At 33.1% G+C, this 20,884-nt stretch overlaps 1 protein-coding gene across 1 annotated transcript; it reads left to right on the top strand.

The window, feature by feature from the left end:
* The first annotated feature begins 4,056 nt into the window (after positions 1-4,056).
* On the top strand, positions 4,057-11,235 carry LOC110105460 (protein NRT1/ PTR FAMILY 8.3). The gene is made up of 5 exons (XM_020834986.2): positions 4,057-4,232; positions 6,010-6,115; positions 6,222-6,439; positions 9,380-9,936; positions 10,261-11,235. Exons 1-5 carry the CDS (start codon positions 4,182-4,184, stop codon positions 11,081-11,083), a joined length of 1,755 nt encoding a protein of 584 aa, XP_020690645.1. The 5' UTR covers positions 4,057-4,181; the 3' UTR covers positions 11,084-11,235.
* The last annotated feature ends 9,649 nt before the right edge of the window (positions 11,236-20,884 follow it).

Below are 20,884 nucleotides of genomic sequence, written 5' to 3'. Positions count from 1 at the left end.
TCAGTGGTAAGATGAGCTTTTTGAAAATCTGAGCAAGAGAATTGGTTGTCTAGAAAGAATTGTCAGATCACTTTACAATTTAGTTTCAAAGAGAAATTATTCTGTGCAGCGTCCGGACGGAAAGAATCATTTGTATTGTGAGTATACGTATTGTGTATAAATAGTGTGTACACATATTTGATACACATTGTGTATAGATGTGTATACTCATATGTCATGACGGTTTTTCCCGTATGCACCGAATAATTTCTCAATTTCAAAGGTGAATTTGTTGTCTAGAAAGATGTATTAGATCACTTCACAATTCAGTTCATGCCTTATTTTATTGTTCTTGACTGAAATGCCTTGTTTTAGCTTGGTTTAGTGAAATTTTACAAAGCAAAATCTATTTATTGATAGAATGGCCTTTTTTTTTTCTTTTGAGTTAATTAAAAATAAACTCCTACACGCATCATATATGAAAATTTTGAATTTAAGACCTCTTAGTTGATAGTCAAACTTTCTAACCAATTGGTCAAGATGAGCTATATAAAATGGCTCTTTGATTATGTTTATATACGCATGCCATTGTTGCTAATGACATTTTCCGGAACATTAAAGTGTTCTCATTCTCCCTACATAACGCAAACATTATTTGTTTGGAGTTATTTTCATGGCTAAAGACATGGGGCATTTATTCAAAATGTTTGGCTTTCCTATCCCTACCCTTTTATTAGGTCTGGACACCTCATGTAGCTCTACATATGGACGCCAATAAAATGTCGTCACGTGCTTTTACTCTTTACAACGCGGCCCGACGACCCGATCCGGATCGGAACTCGGTATTGCTATGTATTAGCTGATTTGTGCAGACTAGGGTATTGCTAGGTTTTGCTCGGTATTGCTCGGTAACGAGAAATATTCTTGTGTCAAGATCAATACCTAACAATATCGAACTATACCCTGGTTTGTAAGGTATTGCTCGATATTGTCAGGTATTATTCGGTATTGGTCTTAACAGACGGTATTTCTTGTTATTGACAAGCAATACCTAGCAATAAATGAACATAGCAATACTGGGTTTCGGTCCGGGTCGGATCGTTGGGCCGCGCGATAAAAAGTAAGAGCACGTGGCGAGTGTTATAGGCGTCCGGATGTAGAGCTACGTCAGGTGTCCGGACCTAATAAAAAATCGTTTAGGCACCTTTCCATGTCTAAAATGTTGACAATAACCAAATTAAATTAATCGTTAACTATAAAAGCTAATTTTGAGAGAAATGGAACGATCTCTAATTTCTTATGGATGGTTATGATAATAAGGGTCAACATATCCATAACATAATCTATAAGTATATGTTAATTCTACATGTTCTAAACATCTAAAACAATTTTTTTTTTTTTTTAAGTTCAAATTTATAGATGATGTGAAACCAAAAATTGTTTGCTGAGTATTAATAAATAATTGTTGAGCAATGATAAATTTAATCTTAATGGTTCACACAAGTAGGTTCAAAGAAGTTCTTATGAAGAAGCTATGTATAGGCAATCGGTCAAAAACTTAAGTTAGGGAATCCTTTAAAATAACAACAAATATAAAGTAATGAATTGGCTAGTTCAACACAATCCACAGGTTAATAAAGTGATCTGCTCACCTTGAGCTCCAATTATCACTCTCTTTCAAGTTGGATTTCTTCAAAGAGACAAGAGGATCAAAGTATGAACACTCAATATCACCATGGCGAATTAATCAGGTCATGATGTTATGAAGCAAAATCAAGTAAGTTGACAATGCATCTAAATGAACTCATTTGTAAGTTGAAGTCCCCAAAAGATATGATAATCTCACTAAGAACTTGCATAACCAAATTGCCAAGGCTGTTCAACATATCCCATTTATACTCAACAAAAATCCAACTCTACATCAAAATTACATGAAGTCTTCTAGACTACTCTTCCAATTTGCCAAATGAAGTTGGCCAAACAACCAAAGCCACACATCAACTCCAAATGAAGTCACCAACAACTTCACCTAAACTCATTCTTTCTTGGAATTTATCATGAATTTTCTATTTATTTTTATAGTTAAAAGCACCCCAATACCTTGCTAAGCAAGTTTATTTATATTTAGGGTTCGTTTTGGACGGTTTTTTTTACTATTTTTTAAATCAGCTTGCTAGTAAAAAATTAAAATTTTTGTACTATAAAGTTGTTTTATGAAGCAGTAAGAAAGCTGTTTCAAACAAAGCCTTAGTCTTTCCTGCAACGCACATCAACTTAAATCTATAAATTGAGGGTTATAAACTACGAATACTACACCAGTCTTCTATTTTCAAGCAATGAAGTGGAAATCTCAAGCACCTCTTTCTAAGTTATTTTTTTCTTTTTTGTTGTTTGTGCTCTCCAACTATCCTTATTGATATGATTCTAATGTCACAATCAAATATTTTTGAATTCATCAGAAGTTACAAAGATTTTTTTGATACATTTAGGCCAATTAAGGCAAACTAACACATAAATAAGATACACAAGCTTCGAATCCGAGACATTTTGATTGGTAGCTAAAGCTCTTAACCAATAACTCAAGATGGGCTATTTGAAGTTACAAAGATAAAATACATTAAATAAAAATTAAAGAAAAATATAAAATTGTCCCCCCCCCCCCCAAAAAAAAAAAAGCCCCCCCCCCCAAATAATAATAAGCGATCTAAATATATTTTATTTATATTTGTATTGATATGTTTTTTCAGCAATTGTTTAGTATCATATTTCAGATATTAACCATCCCATCTAATAATAAATCAACCGCACACAATATTGGAGGATTCTTTAAATGTATAATACAATAAGATGCGTCTAGGTTCTAAGTTAATTCCAACCAATAAAACAATTGGTCAACGCTCGCACAAAATTCTCAATTGATTTGCCATGTGAGGCACAGATAAACAAACTTAACAATCATAATATTAAATTAGTTATAATTATGAGGTCTTTTTCTTTGAAGATTTTGACTTTATATGCCTCTAAAATTAGATAAATGTGCTCGTTCTTTATTTTTTTCAGAAAAATATATTTAAAAATTCATCTCAGACTAAATTATATTTTTATTTTTTCTATTGAAGATTATTTATTGAAGCTCGTTCAAGGAAAATTAATTTGAATTCAAACATGAAACCGAATCTAATTTGAACTTTGTTCGAGCTAAAGATCAAATCAATTTTGAAATTGTGTGAGGCGAAGGAAATCGTGGAGTGTAAAGGCAAGATATAATTATAGAGAGATATTTTAATTTGAAATGAACTTTAAAATATATTTCTTTAAAAATAAAATAATGTCATATTCCTTTAATTTTAAATATTATAAGATATATAAATCCAATTTTCTAAATTTTTTTCTTCCCTTTAATTTTACTCCATATGTTAGAAACTTTCAAAATATTACTATTATATCAAGCAAATACCCACCGTTCATTCCGAGCAGAACATATATTTATTTTAAGGCTAAAAATGTACCTTGTTCAGGAAATTTTATTAGGTTCGGTGTCCTCACATAGCTTTACGTTTGGACGTCAATAACATGTCGTCACGTGCTCTTACTCTTTACCGTGCGGCCCGACGACCGGACCCGGACCGAAACCCGATATTGCTATGTTCGGGTATTGTATTGGTATTGCTAGGTATTGTTCGGTATTGCTAGGTATTACTTGACAATAGCGAGAAATACCGCTTTGTCAAGACTAATACCTAGCAAAATCGGGATATTGCTCGATATTGCTCGGTATTGCTATATATTTGTTTTGACAGAATAATATTTCTCATTATTGTCAAGCAATATCGAGCAATACCCCGGTATGCACAAATCAGCCAACACATAGCAATCCTGGGTCCAGTCCGAATCGGGTCGTTGGGCCGCACGATAAAAAGTAAGAACACATGACATCATTTTACTGACGTCCGAACGTAGAGCTACGTCAGGACACCAGACCTAATAAAAATTCATTGGTCACAAATTTGAGTTAAACTTGAATGTCCGCATTTCAAAGTGTAAAAATGTGGAAATCGCGATATCTTGCGGGAACCGGAAGCCAACTGGGTTGAGGAGGTCCTTGAGACGTGCTCGTATTATATTTATTTGACGCCTCCCTCCGTCTCGCTGTATATTGGGAGTAGAAAATCGTCGCCTGTGCTACGCTGCGCTTGGTTGCCATGGGTTCCCAGGAAGAGGAGCGGCTACTGCTCGAAGGCAGGCTCTTGGAGGTTGTTCTCTCTCTCTCTCTCTCTCTCTCTCTCTCTCTCCCTCTCCCGGAGCGATTAAGCTTCTAGATTTAGTTTTTTTCACTTCTCCTTGATTAAAATTTGGTGCTTTCTTGCAAAGGATTTATATTTATGGAGAATTATCATGGATAACCTCAGCGGTTAAATTCTATTTCCGGTTCAAAGTGCGGGAGTGTGCCCTTTTCGTAAAGGCTATGTCCGGATGCTAGTAAATCCCTTATTTATAAAAGGTTTAAATAAATGGCTTCAAGTTCATAATAACCCCATAAACCATCGAAATTTTATTTCAGTTCTTTCGTTTTCCTGCAATCCGAACAACACCTTAGAGATTAGAATCTGTGCAAAGGTGTTTGTTTTGAATTATAGAGTGCTTAGAATGAGGATTGCATCATGTGTGATTAGAAAACGGATGTTAGTGTTTATGTATTTGTGTTTAATTTTTGTCTTTTCCCTTTTCATTTTGCCTAGATCATGTTCCTGAGCTATAGGAATTATAAAATTGTCCATTATTTTCAAATTCAATTTGTTTGTTTTTCTCTGTTCCTGTTTTTTCATGTTAGCACTTACCAGATTCTGAATCTTTTATTTTTCCCCTATCGTGTGAAAGATGATGCCTTGTGCACTTATTCTCATCAATCTGAAGCTGTAGTTGTTGTTTTTCTCTTTTATAATTGACTGAAGCTCACCGAACAAGAGGTGATAGCCCATCCCAATTACTGTTGTTACAAGGAAACATGGACCTTCTTAATCATCTAAAATGGTTTCCATGGTTGTTTTTTTCATAAATGACTTTCTTTTACCAGTTATGAGGCCATCTTCTTTTGTCATTCAAATATTCTAAATTGATTTGTGATCTCGTGTATTACGTTATTAAGAATATATAAATAAAATTTTAATGCTCTTGACATGATTAATTCTCAAATAATTTGGACTTCATAAGAGTGACTAATGGCGTCACATCTCCCTCGCATTAGAACCGCCTTTAATTCTTGGTCATTTTGCTGATTTCTAAGATGAATTTCTCAGGCCCTATCTATTGTGTTCTGCACTCTACAGGGCAAGTAGTTTGATATTTTTGGTTCATGTTTGTTTTGGATTGTTCATCCTTGGACACATCTCATGCCATTGAGGACCCTGAAACAGTCTAAATTATCTGAACGAAGCATGACACAATATGTGATTTTCTAATATTGCAGAAAAGTACAATACATAATCTATATTATATTTCCGATCAATTCTAGCATTTTATCTTTGTTAGAAGATACATGGTTCTACCACGTAGTACTTGCATCATTTGACTATTCCATTGTATCCATCGAATATAAAAATGGAATTCTTTTGCATGACAATCTTTTAGGCTTCGTTTGGGACGGTTTTTTATTGCTTCTTAAAACGGAGTTTTAGTACAAAAATTAAATTTTTTTTAACTAAAACTCCGCTTTAAGAAGCAATAAAAAAACCATCCCAAACGAACCCTTAAGCTCTCTCTTAATACTTTTGGTCAATTGACTCAAATCTGACCGTAGAAAAGCCCCATTATTGTCGTTATTTTAGGGTATGGATAGTCATTCCTATGCTGTAATATATGCCATTAAAGCAATTGCAATCAAGGCCGCTCGCATCAATATTGGGTTTTAGTAAATTCTACATGCAGACCATGCAAAAATCAAGCTGTTAGATCATGAATGATAATTTTAGAAGAAATGTCTCTATTAATTTCTGGCCAATGCAACCCTTGTTGCTTGCCTTGTGTTTTTAGAATGGAAGCGAGGGGCTCTACACCGGGGACGGATCCGTTGACATCAATGGTAATCCTGTAATGAAGCACAAAACAGGAAATTGGAAAGCATGCCCTTTCATTCTAGGTAAAAATACCAATTTTCTATTTGTAACTCATTGTTCATTAATATATTCATCTGTAGGTCTTCTTCCCTTTACTTAATCACATATTTTTAAATTTTTGAACTTCAGGAACTGAATGCTGCGAGCGTTTAGCCTACTATGGTATTGCAACAAACCTTGTAACTTATCTAACAACAAAACTACATCAAGGCAATGTATCAGCTGCAAGAAACGTTACAACTTGGCAAGGAACCTGCTACCTTGCCCCTCTTATTGGTGCTGTTTTAGCTGATGCATATTGGGGGAGGTATTGGACCATTGCAGTTTTTTCAACCATATACTTCATTGTAAGTATGGATGCAGCTTGGATTTTTACCATGATTCTGTCAATATCGGTTAGATTTTGGAAGTAAAAAATTTTTCATTTATTTATTGCTCATTGTTTTCATTACTTGCATGCATAGCTTTCATTTTAATTTTCATTTCTTTTAATTATTGAAGATGTGTATTTATTGTATTACATCTTTTGTGTAAAGACCCTATTTAGTTATTTAAAGATATTAAATTTTTTGTAAATTTTAATTTTAGTTTTTTTAGTTAACTAAAGAAAATGTTGAGTTCTTACAATCTCCTCTCCTTGTAAAATTTCATCATAGAAGATTGCAAGATTTAAATAAATTTTGGTCTTTACAATTACCCCCATTTATAAAAACTTTATCCCTAATACATACTACCCCTAGTTCCAGTTGTATTGACAGTAACATTTACTGATCTCCAACTTCCCTCTATTCCATCTCATACTTATTATTGGTTATCCATAGACCTAAGATATACAAGGCATTAGAATCTAGTTAAAATTAATATAATGTCAACCCAAACTTCCTAAATCTCTCATGACCATTTTTCATTGATTGTCCTAATGGCTCTTTCATGCTGATTAGTACTACAAAATTCAACCTTGGCTTTAATTCCACTTTTATCATGCCCCAACTAAGGAGTTTTGAATACTAAGGTAGGAAGAGATGGTTGGATGGAGTTTTAAATTTCATCCAAGTAAAAAAATTTTGAACATTCTTAGAATATTATTATCCAATACAACGAAAATGTTGCTAATATAGAAGTAAATCTTAAATCAAAATACATCAATTATTATAATATAAATGTTATTTTCTTGTAGCATTACCCATCACGTCTATGATGCATATTTTCTATCCTCTCACTAATTTAGTTCTCAAAGTTGTGCCCTGAAAATATTGATTTAATATAATGGTGAACTATTGACATAACTCAGTGATTAAATCATATCTCTAAGTTATATTAACATATAGGAAACTTTGAAAACAACATGTAAGTTTTTTATAATAGATATATTAATATAAAATCATTTGATAATTCATTTTATTAAAAAATGACATTGTATGAGATTTTAAATATTATGAATAAAGAATAATCATATCATGCCTTATCGTATGTATCTCATTTTAATATAATACATCCGTTATAGAAGCTTAGTCTAAAATTATACCATTTATGATACTTCAATAACAATATTCTTTTTCAAGTTTATGCTCGGGTGCATTAACTTCACCAACTAGCACTATGAGGGATGAGCTTCATCAATCAACACATATGCAATTATTTCTAATTATTTTATTTCATTTATATTTCTCATGTCATTCAATATCTTTCTATAATAAACAATGCATAAGATAGATAGCTTAAACATGATAAGAGACCTATAGCATTCATTTCAATATGACTACACCGCCTTATAATGGCCTTAAGGCCTTGACCATTGAAGAATTAGCTTAGTTTCCTTGAACTTGATTGAACACTTTGATATTGATTCAATCTATTAACCAAACAAAGAGTTAGGCTTATAACTCGAGCCATATAGTTAAGAAATTTAAATATTTACATTTGTATTTTGCCCAAGTCATTTAATATTCTACTATTTTAGAATATAAATTATTCACTACCTTTTTATTATTATGGTTACTTACATGTCTAACATGTCTAACAAACTATACCATACATATAATTATCTTTTCATTAATATAAAATATTTTATTTAAACTATGTACATAATAGTATTTCTTGTCATTATTTCATTATGTTTTTCCTCCATTGAAATACTTAAATCTTATTTAATTAATTTATATTTTTATTTAAATAAATATTTGCAGCATCTAATTTAATTTAACCTAGAATTATAAACAAATCTCCAATTTCTTAATTTCAAATGAAGTTAGAACATTACCTTGTATTTATATTATGATATATCTTCATAATTAAATCATTTCTTTTTTAATTTCATTCAAATTTCATAATAAAATTCTTAAAATTTTTAGTCAAATTTAATTAAATATCCGTCTTCTTTTGCAAAAATTACCAACCACCTCCGCATCCTTTTAATTTACTCTTCTTCTTCACGCCAAAACCCTGACAAAATTTTCTATGAAAATAAAAGTTATGCTAAAGATTATCAATTTGAAGAAATAAAACTCTAAGTTAAACTTTTCCTTTCATTTGAAAGAAAGAAGAAAGAGTAGCCCTAATATTCGACCATGCTTGCACTAAATTCAACCTCGCCTACCTGTTGCTTGCACATTTGCCCGGCTTCCCATCCATCTCATGTTGGTGCGCTTTCTCTCTCTTTTTTGGTCTTTCTCCCTCTCTCTCAACCTCACTTACTGCTTCATCCCTTTCTCTTTCACTTACTTTGACTCTTGCTCTCCCGTCCTCTCTCTCTCTCTCTCTCTCTCTCTCTCTCTCTCTCTCTCTCTCTAAATAAGCACGAAACCAAACCCTTTGGAAGGTTCAATAGAAACAATAGTTCAAATTTCTTTCATAAATTCAAATATTTTATTATTCATGTATCCTTCAAATTAAATCAAATTATTTGCATAAATAAAATATAAGAACTTATTTTTATTTTCTATAATCTCACTCTTGATGACTCAACTAAATCTTAAATTTATCCAATAACTTTTATTTAACCAAAATTTAAATTTTAATAATTTTAATTAACTAAATCAAATTTTTTGGCCTTCATAATCTTCCCTCATAAAATTTCATCCTCAAAATTTGCATAATTTAATGAAATTTTGGATTTTACAATTTGGTTGAGAACCAAAATAACATAGAATTCATCTGCAGCCATAAATTTCTACAATGTGATGAAATTCAATCCCTGATATTCTCAAGTTGTTCTATGTTATTTGATTCTATGCATTATTTAATTCATGATTTCCCTAATTGGTCGATGATATTTTTATTTTGAACAGGGAATGGCCACACTTACACTCTCAGCGTCAGTTCCACAATTTAAGCCTCCTGCTTGTGTAGATTCTGAATGTCCAGAAGCAACAGCAATCCAATATGCTGTGTTCTTCCTGGGTCTTTATCTGATTGCTTTAGGGACTGGTGGCATCAAACCCTGTGTTTCATCATTTGGAGCTGATCAATTCGATGATAGCGATTCACGGGAGAGGGTTAGAAAGGGCTCTTTCTTCAATTGGTTTTATTTCTCAATCAACATTGGTGCTCTTATTTCTAGCAGCTTTCTTGTGTGGGTGCAAGATAACTGTGGCTGGGGTCTTGGATTTGGTATCCCAACATTGTTCATGGGACTGGCAATCGGAAGTTTTTTTTCTGGAACATATCTTTACAGGTTCCAGAAACCAGGCGGAAGTCCACTTACAAGAGTGTGCCAAGTGGTGATTGCTTCCATTCGCAAGTGGAATGTAAAAGTTCCCCTTGATAGCTCCCTCTTGTATGAACTTCCTGATAAGAGCTCAGCAATTGAAGGCAGTCGAAAACTGGAACATAGTGATGAGCTTAAGTAAGCCTCTGAACTACTCTGCTGTCTGTTAGATTCAGGCTTCGTTTGGAACGGCTTTCTTATTGCTTCTTAAAGCAGATTTTTAGTACCATTTTTTTATTTTTGTACTAAAAAGTTGCTTTAAGAAGCAGAAAGAAAGCCGTCCCAAATGAAGCCTCAATCTTATTATATGCGCTTTTGCTTTACTTGTCTGTTAGCCGTTGAACTGCATAAAAGTAACATCTATTGTTTATTATGAGCTTCAGTTTGTCAAAAGGCTGTGGTTTGGCACTAAAATTTTCTTTCTTATTCATGACAATGGCTGTTCTGTAAAACACAATGCAGGTTTCTTGACAAGGCTGCTACTTTGTCAGATTTTGATACCAAAACAGAAGGTTCTTCCAATCCTTGGACACTCTGCACTGTAACCCAGGTGGAGGAGCTAAAGATCTTGGTCAGGATGTTCCCCATCTGGGCCACCGGAATCGTTTTTTCTGCCGTATATGCCCAGATGTCAACCATGTTTGTTGAACAGGGAATGGTCCTCAATACCACCATTGGATCCTTCACCATTCCTCCTGCATCCTTATCAACCTTCGACGTCATAAGCGTCATCGTATGGGTTCCGGTCTACGACAGCATCCTTGTGCCAATAGCAAGAAGGATCACTGGAAAAGAGAGGGGCTTCTCTGAGCTCCAAAGGATGGGCATTGGCCTCTTCATTTCAATACTGGCAATGACTGCTGCTGCTTTTGTTGAGATTAGAAGATTAGATATTGCTAAAGCTGAAGGCTTAGTGCATGTAAAAGCTGCAGTGCCAATGAGCATCTTGTGGCAAATTCCTCAGTATTTCTTGGTCGGTGCTGCTGAGATATTCACATTTATTGGACAACTGGAGTTTTTCTATGATCAATCTCCTGATGCAATGAGAAGCCTCTGCAGTGCACTCTCACTTATGACAACTGCACTTGGGAACTATTTGAGTTCCTTCATACTAACCATTGTGACATCTGTGACAACAAGGGGAGGAAAACCTGGATGGATTCCTGATAACCTCAATGAGGGCCATCTTGATAACTTCTTTTGGCTTATTGCTGGACTTAGCTTTCTCAACATGTTGATTTATGTTTTCTGTGCCAACAGGTATAAATGCAAGAAGGCTACTTGATTTTTGGCTGAGATGGTGATAGTGCCAGTATCTTGTTGTGCAAAAGAATGTAAATTTGTTAATGTTGTTTGGATAGTTCCTTATTTTCAAACAATTTCATGAAGCCTGAACGATTGAGCATGTATATATGTGTATACTTGGTGTTACTTTTCTGTTGGAGGGGTGATACGTCCTAGGGTTTCTCAATTTCGGTTTTGCTCTAATTCCCCTCAAATGAAGAGAATTTATCCACCAAATCTTCTGTAGACCCGTACGGGTTCAGAGGGATGGACCGGTTCAAGGGGCACTGATGTTATTTATATGAGAGAAATGCAAGTTAATGGGAGAGAAACTGGCCATGTTACATGCTGTGAATTTTTTTTTTTTGGTGAGAAATTAAGCCTGTGTATTTTAAATAGAATAAAATTCTTGTAGCCCATTATATTATGTTGCTTGAAAGCTTAAACTTCTAATTAAGATGTCTTGTGTTATTTTATTTAATGGGCGTGGAAAATGTTAGGTTTCGTTTGGGGCAGTTTTATTACTTCTTTTTAAATCAGCTTTCTAGTACAAAAATTTCTAATTGAAGAAATTTTTTTTACTAAAAAACTGTTTTAGAAAGCAGTAAGAAAGTTGTCCTGAGCGAAGCTTTGGTTTTTTGTGCATATTAAGTGGAGTATAGATGCCAATAGAGCTCGATTGAGTAATTAGAATTTTATTTTCTCATCAATTTGAATTCGAATCATTAATTTATTAATTTATTTGCTAAAATACAGTTTGAATTAATCAATGTTATGAGCTATACACTAAGTATTATTTGAATTGAATTAATCAAGTTGCATTGCTATTATGAGTTAGATTCAATCAAATCATCAAACAATTGAATTTACTTCCTAAAAACCATAAGTTGCTTAGGGTAGCATTCATTTAGAGTCGCCCAAATCATTTAATAAATATTAAGATGAAATTGCCAAGAAAAGATTGACCTATTTTATTCATTGCCATGATTCAATCTATCCTTATGAGCTAAATCATTATTTCTATAAATATATTTCTCAACACAAATAACTTTAATTACCCATATAAAATCTAAGCTAATTTAATAAAGATATATTAAAATATTTTGTCGCATTCTTAGATTAAATGGACTAATATATATATTTTGTAAGTGGAGAAGGAGAGAAAAACAAGGAAGAAGGGATAGATTATTGGGTTCGGACATCAAACACAGCTTACATTTGGTATTCACAGTACTGAGCATTACTGAGCTCGGTACTGTGAAGTACTGAGTACCGAGCAGTATTGAGCTCGATACTGAGCAGTACCGAGTTCGATACTGCTTGGTACTGCTCAATACCGAGCTCAGTACCGAGTAGGAGGTGATGTGGCGCATTTTCATTGGGTTCCGAAGACGTCCGGTGACCTGACCTAATAATTTGCCGGAAGGGAAGGAGTGCGTCGCTTAAGCGAGCTTGGTATCAAGGATGGTTGGCCTGATTTGGTTGGGTTCAGTTTGCTATAGCTGCTGCATAGTACGTTGGCCTCAATAATATTCTCTTCACGAGAAGATTTCTCTTCTGACTACAAATGAACTTCCTATAGAGGGCAATGTGTGCTCAAGCAACAACAAACTGGCAAACTAACTTCACACTCTTTACAATCTACAAGAACTTGTGCTGCTAGCTCCAAAAATATTTCAAATTGGAGAAAAGAAGTCGATGTAATAGCCTATATTTTGAATCAAATAAATAATTTTTTAAGGAGTCATTATAAGATAAATTTGAAATTTGTCTTCGCCATAACTTTGATATTGTAGTGTTAGATTTAAAGGAAAATTTGACTATTAACTTGACACAATAGAGAATTATGATTCATGTAGCTGACCTCACGTAGTGGGATAAATGTTTGATATTGTGGTTGTTGTTGTATAGATTATTCTTTGAGTATTTGAGTATAATAATCTGAAAATTGAATGAACTTGAGTTGATTGAATTCCTCTCATCAATACATTCATCTTTTATTGTAAGTATGCTACTTCTATGTATTGCTTGATTTTTCATTTAATGTTATGGATGTTTAATAATATCTGCTTGATTTGAGATCATTTGGATGCATATCAAATCACTTTTTATTTTGTTAGGTTTGTCTTATGGAGATGTTCTTTTTTACTATGCATTTCCTAAAATTGGACTTTGGATCATTTTGAATTTAATTTCTAAATTTTTTTAATCAAATATTGCATCAAGATCTATTTTTTATATGATGAGTTTTATGATGATGTATTAACAATTCATAAATAAATAATTGGAATAATTTTACTAATAAACAAACAATAAAATAATTCTCAGCATAACTATTATATGTTAGACAAATTAAATTTAAATTTATAAACTCCTCATTAAATGTACTAGGAATTTTGTGTTTATTTGAGTCAACTTTGTTATTATGTTACTTTTTAAATTGTTGTTGCTCATTGTGTGGCTATTATATTTTTATTATCTTCTAAAAAACTTTTGATAAAAATTTAATTTAGAAAATTAAATCGCATAATATAATAATTATAAAAAAATATCATATAAAAATCAAAGTTGTTTAAAAAAGATTACTTAAATTTATAGGTTAAAAATAAATTAGAAAATTCGGATGAGAGGAATTTGATCGCTCTCAAGTCTCACCATAAGGGAAAATGATACCTATAGAATCAGAGAAATTATTCTATGTAGAGTCTGGATGTAGCTCTGCATCTGGACTCCAATGAAATCATGACACGTGGATATTCAATATGAACTACTTATTTTATTCTGTCTTGTCAGCCTGACCGACCTGACCCAAAATGGATTTCGTATTTTATTTTTATCTTATCAGCCCGATCAACCAGGCCAAGAAAAATTTGAATTCGCAAGAGATCATAAGTCTCATAGCTTGTTCACTTTGCATTAGGGCTGTCAAAAATGGATTTCAGTTCGGGTTTGGGTCCAACCCGAAATTGACCTGACCCCATTCGGGTCAACTCGAACCCGACCTGTTTCTTGAAATGGGTCATTTATGCTGACCCGAACTCGACCCGCTTCGAGTTCGGGTCAACCCGACCCGACCCGTTTGACCCGGCTGCACAATAAAAACAGGTTTTAAATGACTAAAAACAAGACTGAAAAGTGAAAACTGAAAACCATGGGCAAATTTTTACAATTACAAATCTGCAAATCATTTACATGTTACAATTACAAAGGTACAATCTCACATATCAAATAAGACAAATATCAATTGCTAATTATCCCATTTACAATGAAAAATAACATATAAAAAATTTACAAATCAATTGCTCATTAGTCATTACTAATTTTTTTAAACTGCCAAAAGTTTACAACAAATGTGAATACATGAATATAGAAGCTTCAATGGCTCGGACTCGACTGGTCCAAGAATGTCTGAATCTGACAATCTATCTTCAATCACCTATCACATTATAAATAAAACTGCAATAAACTTAGTTAAACAAGTATAAAATTCTAAGATATATTATATAATACATTGCTCAGATTAAACCCTCCAAATCATTAATCACATAATGAAGTGTAAGTTTAATAAATATTAGGCATATTACCATCCAAGGAAATAATTTGTACCCACTTAGTATTTGCTCACTTAATTAGATATTATCTGCTCTTTTGAAGTAAATACAAATGCCTCCTAGTTGTAATATCACATTAGCTAATTAGAACTTACACATATCTTCGGATCTTCCCACATTCATTTTAGAAGGTCTATCATCATCGCTTATTCTCTTCATATTTAAGCAGCCAGATCTAAGGCAAACTTACTCACAAATTCCAAAATAGCAGCCGGATCTAAGGCAAACTTACTCACAAATCACAAGTCAGAAGCAACTTTAGCATTTAGTAAATATAACATATTAACTAAAATTGATTTAGCCATATAACTAGTGCATAGTTCATGAAATAAGAAGAGTGTAGGTCCATAGTTTATGAAATAAGAAGAGTCCAGGTCACATAATAGTTTAGGAATCAGGATTTATAGTCATTGCATAGCTGGTAGAATTTTAGAACCATATATTACTTAATAACATAACTTTCCCCAACTTCATCTTCAACTTGATTTACTGTTAAAGCAAGAATATCTTCAGTCACACCTTCAAGTTCAGGGTCATGTAAAACTGCAACAAATAAAAATAGATATTCAAAACCATAATTAATTGTAATCAACTAATGTGATATTGAATAAAGTTGAAATGCACCCTTACACCATATAACCAATCCTTAGCACAAACCAAAGCCTCAACAATATCAGGTTTCAGTGAACTTCTATACTAATCTAGGATTCGACCATTATTGCTAAATGCACTTTCAGAGGCCACTGTTGTTATAGGAATAAAAAAAATATCACGAGCCATTGCAGAAACTTCAGGGAATCTATACTGATTGTCTTTCTAGAAATGTAGTATATCTAGCTCAATTTTTCTATCAAGTTTAGGTTCATCAAGATATATCTCCAATTCAGATTTTTTTTGGCATATAAACCTCCTCTTCAAATGTATCGAAATCCTATTTGGGAAAGTAGAGTTTAACACATGAACCAAATTAATTTATGAAATCAATTAACATTAGAACATTAACTATCTGAAGGAATTGAGATTGAATAACAGTAGATGAACTACAAGTGGAGCATTCAGTTTGTGTCCTTTCTTGAGAATTTGAACCAAACCCAGATACAACATTCCCACTACTCCTTGTGTAATTGAAAAATAATGAGAACAATTTATCCTTTACTTTCTTAAGCTCAAGTACATAATTCCCTATATATAACCTTCTATAGCACCATTCCACAAATGTGAATTTATATCTTGGATCAAGAATAACTGCTACTGCGAGAATGATACTAAATTCGGACCAATATTTCTCAAATTTTCCAATCATCCTTAAGGACATTTCCTTTATGTAATCATGGCCCTCTAACAACTCATGTTTCAATGCGACATAAGTCATCGAAATGCATGGAAAATAAAGATTTGTTATTGGGTACTTTGTGCCAGATATCACACATGTTATATCGTGGAAAGGCCTTAAAAAGTATAAATATTGTCTACTCTCTCCCATTCTAAATTTGATGGACACAATTTATAGTTGGAGTCACCCAACTCTAGGTGCTGAAATGTCCTTCAATAATACGAAGCACTGTCTAGCATTATAAAAGTGGAGTTCCACCTGGTAGGAACATCTTGTCATAAATCCCTTTTAGATTCCAAACAACTCTGCTTAACACAATCAAGAAATTTTTGCTTCCTTGCCTGAGAGCCTTTGTCATATTTTATGCTTTCTCTGATTTTGAAGATTGAACCATCAATCTCCTTCATACCCTCTTGGACAATAAGATTAATAATATGTGCGGTGCATCTTATATGAAAAAACTCACCTTCACATAGAAGGGAACTCCTCAAATTCATTTGGTTTCTCAGGTAATCAACACAAACATTATTTGCAGAAGCATTGTCTAATGTAATATGAAAACCTTAGATTCTATTCTCCACTCAATAAAAAGAGATTGCAATTTCTCAAACAGCGATATACTATCATGGCATGGTGGCATAAAAGAAAGACTAATGATCTTTTTATGTAGATGCCAATCATTATCAATAAAATGCACGATTAAGCAAATAAATCCATCAGTGTTTATAGATGTCCACAGGTCAGATGTAACACAAACTCTGCTAGTGCACTTAGATAATTGTGAACGAATATTTAAAATTTATTGCAATCATTCCATGTTGTATTCCTATAAAATAGTTGAACATCCCGATGAAGATAGCTCAAAAGTACTCGAACACCGTACCATTCAACACATTGGAAGGGCAAATCATGTACAATTATGCAAGCAGTAAATAAATCACGAAATTCTGACGAGTCAAACTTATAATCAGTCATAAAAATAGAAGAATTTAAGGTGGTTTGCAATATGAGCTAGCCTATGTCACGTATATCTCTTTTCTTGCTATTTTGCAAATGTCTTCTTAAGTTACCAGTCCCATTTTTACTCTCACACAAGTATTGTGCACCACATTTTTTACATTTACACCTTTGCTTACCATCTATAGGATTAGATAGCATCTCAAAATGCCCCCAAACCTTGGAAGTCATCCTCCTACGCTTCTTAATTTCTGCTGAATCATCATTAGATGGCTCTACCACATTATCTTCAATGTGAAGTTCCTCATTCTCATCAATAAAAAGTTCAGAAAGTGTGTTTGAATCCTCCATCTAATGAACCAATTAAAGGATTTAATTCATATTATACACAGCAAAAACTCAATAGCTAAATATCATAAATAATTCAATATGAATGAGCTAAAGAACATCCTAAAATATTAAATTTTAAAGAAATACATGTAAATACCACTATACCAGCTTCTTGCAGGTGCAGCCAACAGGTTACACTACATGATTTACATGCTTTTAAGTTTTAATGTAAGTATGTAACAGACTAACACTCTAACAGCACTAAATCAACGTCCAGAGATAGAAAATTGCAACAGGCTCCATCGAAAATAACCAATAAGCCAGCAATAGTTAAACCGACAGGCCAAAGTGCCATACTTTCCAAAAAATCGTTCAACTTCAACAGTTCAACATGAGGTCATTTGTTAAAATTCACATATAAGGAAATGGCTCTGCTCATTGCATTCACTTTCATCTTTGGCATTCATTGTGCACTTTCAGCTTAATTTGGTATTCCAAATGGTTCCTTGTTCAACTGCATTTAGGTATTAAGTTCATCATCCACCAATAAGGTTAATCTATCATTCTCGTTCAATTCATCTTCAAAGAGATACTTCTATTGGCTTATATCTCAAAATCGGTTTTAGGGTTTAATGTTTAGAATTTACTGTATATTTACTGCGTATGAATTGTGTATTATTAACTGCGTATGAACTTCATATTAATTATATATTCACTATGTATGAACTGCATATTAATTACATCTGATATATGTATTAACTGTGTATTTATTGCATATGAACTACGTATTAACTACATATTAACTATGTATTTAATGGTATCGATTCTATATCAATTGTTTTTCCTTTCCAAAATTATGTTGAACAATTTTCAAATTTCTATGTGTTATTGTTTGTTCATTTTATATACCTTTTTCAAATTACATATTTACTATGTATTTACTACATAAGTGCATCAACCGCGTATTTACTATGTATAAAATGCATATTTAATGCATATTTACTGTGTAAGTAAGAATCAACTATATATCAATTTCGTATCAACTATGTATTTACTACATATTTACTATATTTTGACTGTGTATTTTTTTTTTTAAATTTTGCTTATGTCTAGGTATACTCGACCTATTACTTATCGTTGCTTTGTATCAATATTTAGAAGTATTTGCAACTCTTTCATTGAGATAATAAACAAGAATATCAAGGACACCTTGAAAAGATTACACATTTATCAATTTTTTAAGTTCCCATTATTTCAGCAAAATATTTCACTGATATACAAGATGCTTAAATTCTAGGATATGTCTCAACATTCCCTTATCATCAGAGGTCATTTGCTAAAATTCACATATAAGGAAGGGGCTCTGCTCACTAATTTGCCAAATAGAGGTGTTGAGATCGTATGATAGAGCAAGCCACTTGTAAGATTCACATCAACTAAAATTATGACTGAGATGATAGAAATGAACAGATCAACTGACCCATCCATTATGTTAAAGATATTTATCATGTATTTATTATCAAATTTATTTATTTCCCTAAATAACATCAAAACCTTAAGAAGTCTCCTTACTATTACAAGTAATATCTATGCGTTCTCATCTATTAACTGGGCCAGGACTTTAAGGAAACTTCTAGTTAATGAATTCAATAAAATTGACAGGCTGATTGCTTTAAAGAAACCATTAGGTTATATAAATAGTTTTGTATCTCTGCTAATTTGTGAGTGTTAAAGCATCTATGTATCATTCTAATTATTAATTTATTTTACTAATTCATTAGCTAATATTACATTTGATCTTATATAGATTTAATTCCTTGAGCACTTTTCAATAAAATACCCCTAAGTACCCTCACTTAGGACCATGTTTTCTTCGATGAGGCAATACAAAAGTATTTTATTCTAACAAAAAGATCATAAATTTATTTGCTATACTAAAGGAATGTTAGGTACATGAAGATTTGTCCTAGAGCATATTTTAATTAATGTCCCTGAGCTATGAGATTTGCTAACAATAAAATAATTTTTGTACATATTTTTGATATCCTCAAGGGAGTAACCTAGGAGGAAGCAGATAACTTATTTGCTTACTTCACTTCCATCCCTCATTGTCCCCAGTAAACTCCCCTCATTCTCCTAAACAAGCCACCCCCAACCCCCCGTGGGCTAACCCCCCTCCAACACCAGCTAAGGATTGGGTTGACATTAAAAAAAAAATTACAAAGTGCCCTCCACACAAATATGTACAAAATTATTCAATGAAATTGAAGAGAAGTTGGGCACAAGGCTTGATGAACTGAAAGCAAAGATTGATTCTCTTGAATACAAAATCATCCACCATCTTACAAAATATAAATTTGATCCCCAACAATCGCATGCATCCTCATCCTACCAGTGAGCCCCCCAACTGTCGACATCAAGAAGGAAGCCCCAATTCTTATTATTGACATCCAGAAGGAAGCCCTAGCAAATGTAATTCCTTCATCTGTCTACAAAAAGGAGGAAGCATCAGCTGTTGCACTCCCTTCTCCTACAAATAGCAAGGAGATAGCCCCCCTTCCTCTTATCGATAGCAAAAAGGAAGTCGTAGATGTTATAGTTTCTTAGGATGAGGATATAAAAATAAGAGAAAAGAACAAGAAAGGTAAAACTAAAAATCTTAACAACAAGAATAAGAATAGAATAGAGCCCCCACATGTACAACAAGCCCCCAACTGATCCAATTCGGCCTCAGTGTCTTGTGGGCATATCATCTGCTTGAAGAATGCAACTTCCTTCTCCAAAACATTCTTTATATTTAGCAGTTGTTACTCATTTTTTCTTTCAGCAGCATATATCCAAAGTTTTATGTAACAAAAGTCCTAAATATTGGGGCGCTTTCATGAGTTTTTTTTCTTAAAGATGAGCCTAAATCCTATACCCTAAATTTGAACAAATTTGGCATTTGAAAAAGTCAAAATGGATCGGGCAAATAAGAGAGAAATAAAAAATAAAATACATTAAATATATGTTTGTACACTCCACTTTTCGAGAAACTATTATGTGCGGAGTCCGAACGTAGAAGATCTTCCAGATTACTGGACGCACTGCGTACGCTCTGCTTACACTCTGCTTACACTATGCGTATTTGTAGATACGTAGCAAATAAGCATCAAATCCTCACAACTAATTATTTGCTGCTTATTTATTGCGTATCTACAAATATGCAGTATATACGCAGTAAATACGCAGAGCTTACACATAAGGTACACAGTAATCCGGAAGATCCTCTACGTTTGGACTCTGTACATAATAGTTTCCCCCACTTTTCACGAGTTGTTTGGAGGCAGAGCTACATCCGAATTCCGTACAAAATAATTTCTCCTTCCGCTTCCGTATTGGTCTCACACCCTACCTTTCCTTCAACCGCCAGGCCTTTTACTAACGGGAAATTATTCTATGCGGAGTCTGAACGTAAACGATCTTCTGGATTACTGGACGCACTACGTACGCTCTGCTTACACTCTACATATTTATAGATACTCAACAAACAAATAACAAATCATCCCAACTAATTATTTACTATTTATTT

This window comes from Dendrobium catenatum, unplaced genomic scaffold (genome assembly GCF_001605985.2).
Source record: "Dendrobium catenatum unplaced genomic scaffold, ASM160598v2 fragScaff_scaffold_621, whole genome shotgun sequence".
NCBI lineage: Eukaryota > Viridiplantae > Streptophyta > Magnoliopsida > Asparagales > Orchidaceae > Dendrobium > Dendrobium catenatum.
This window is presented reverse-complemented; position numbering and strand designations above follow the sequence as displayed.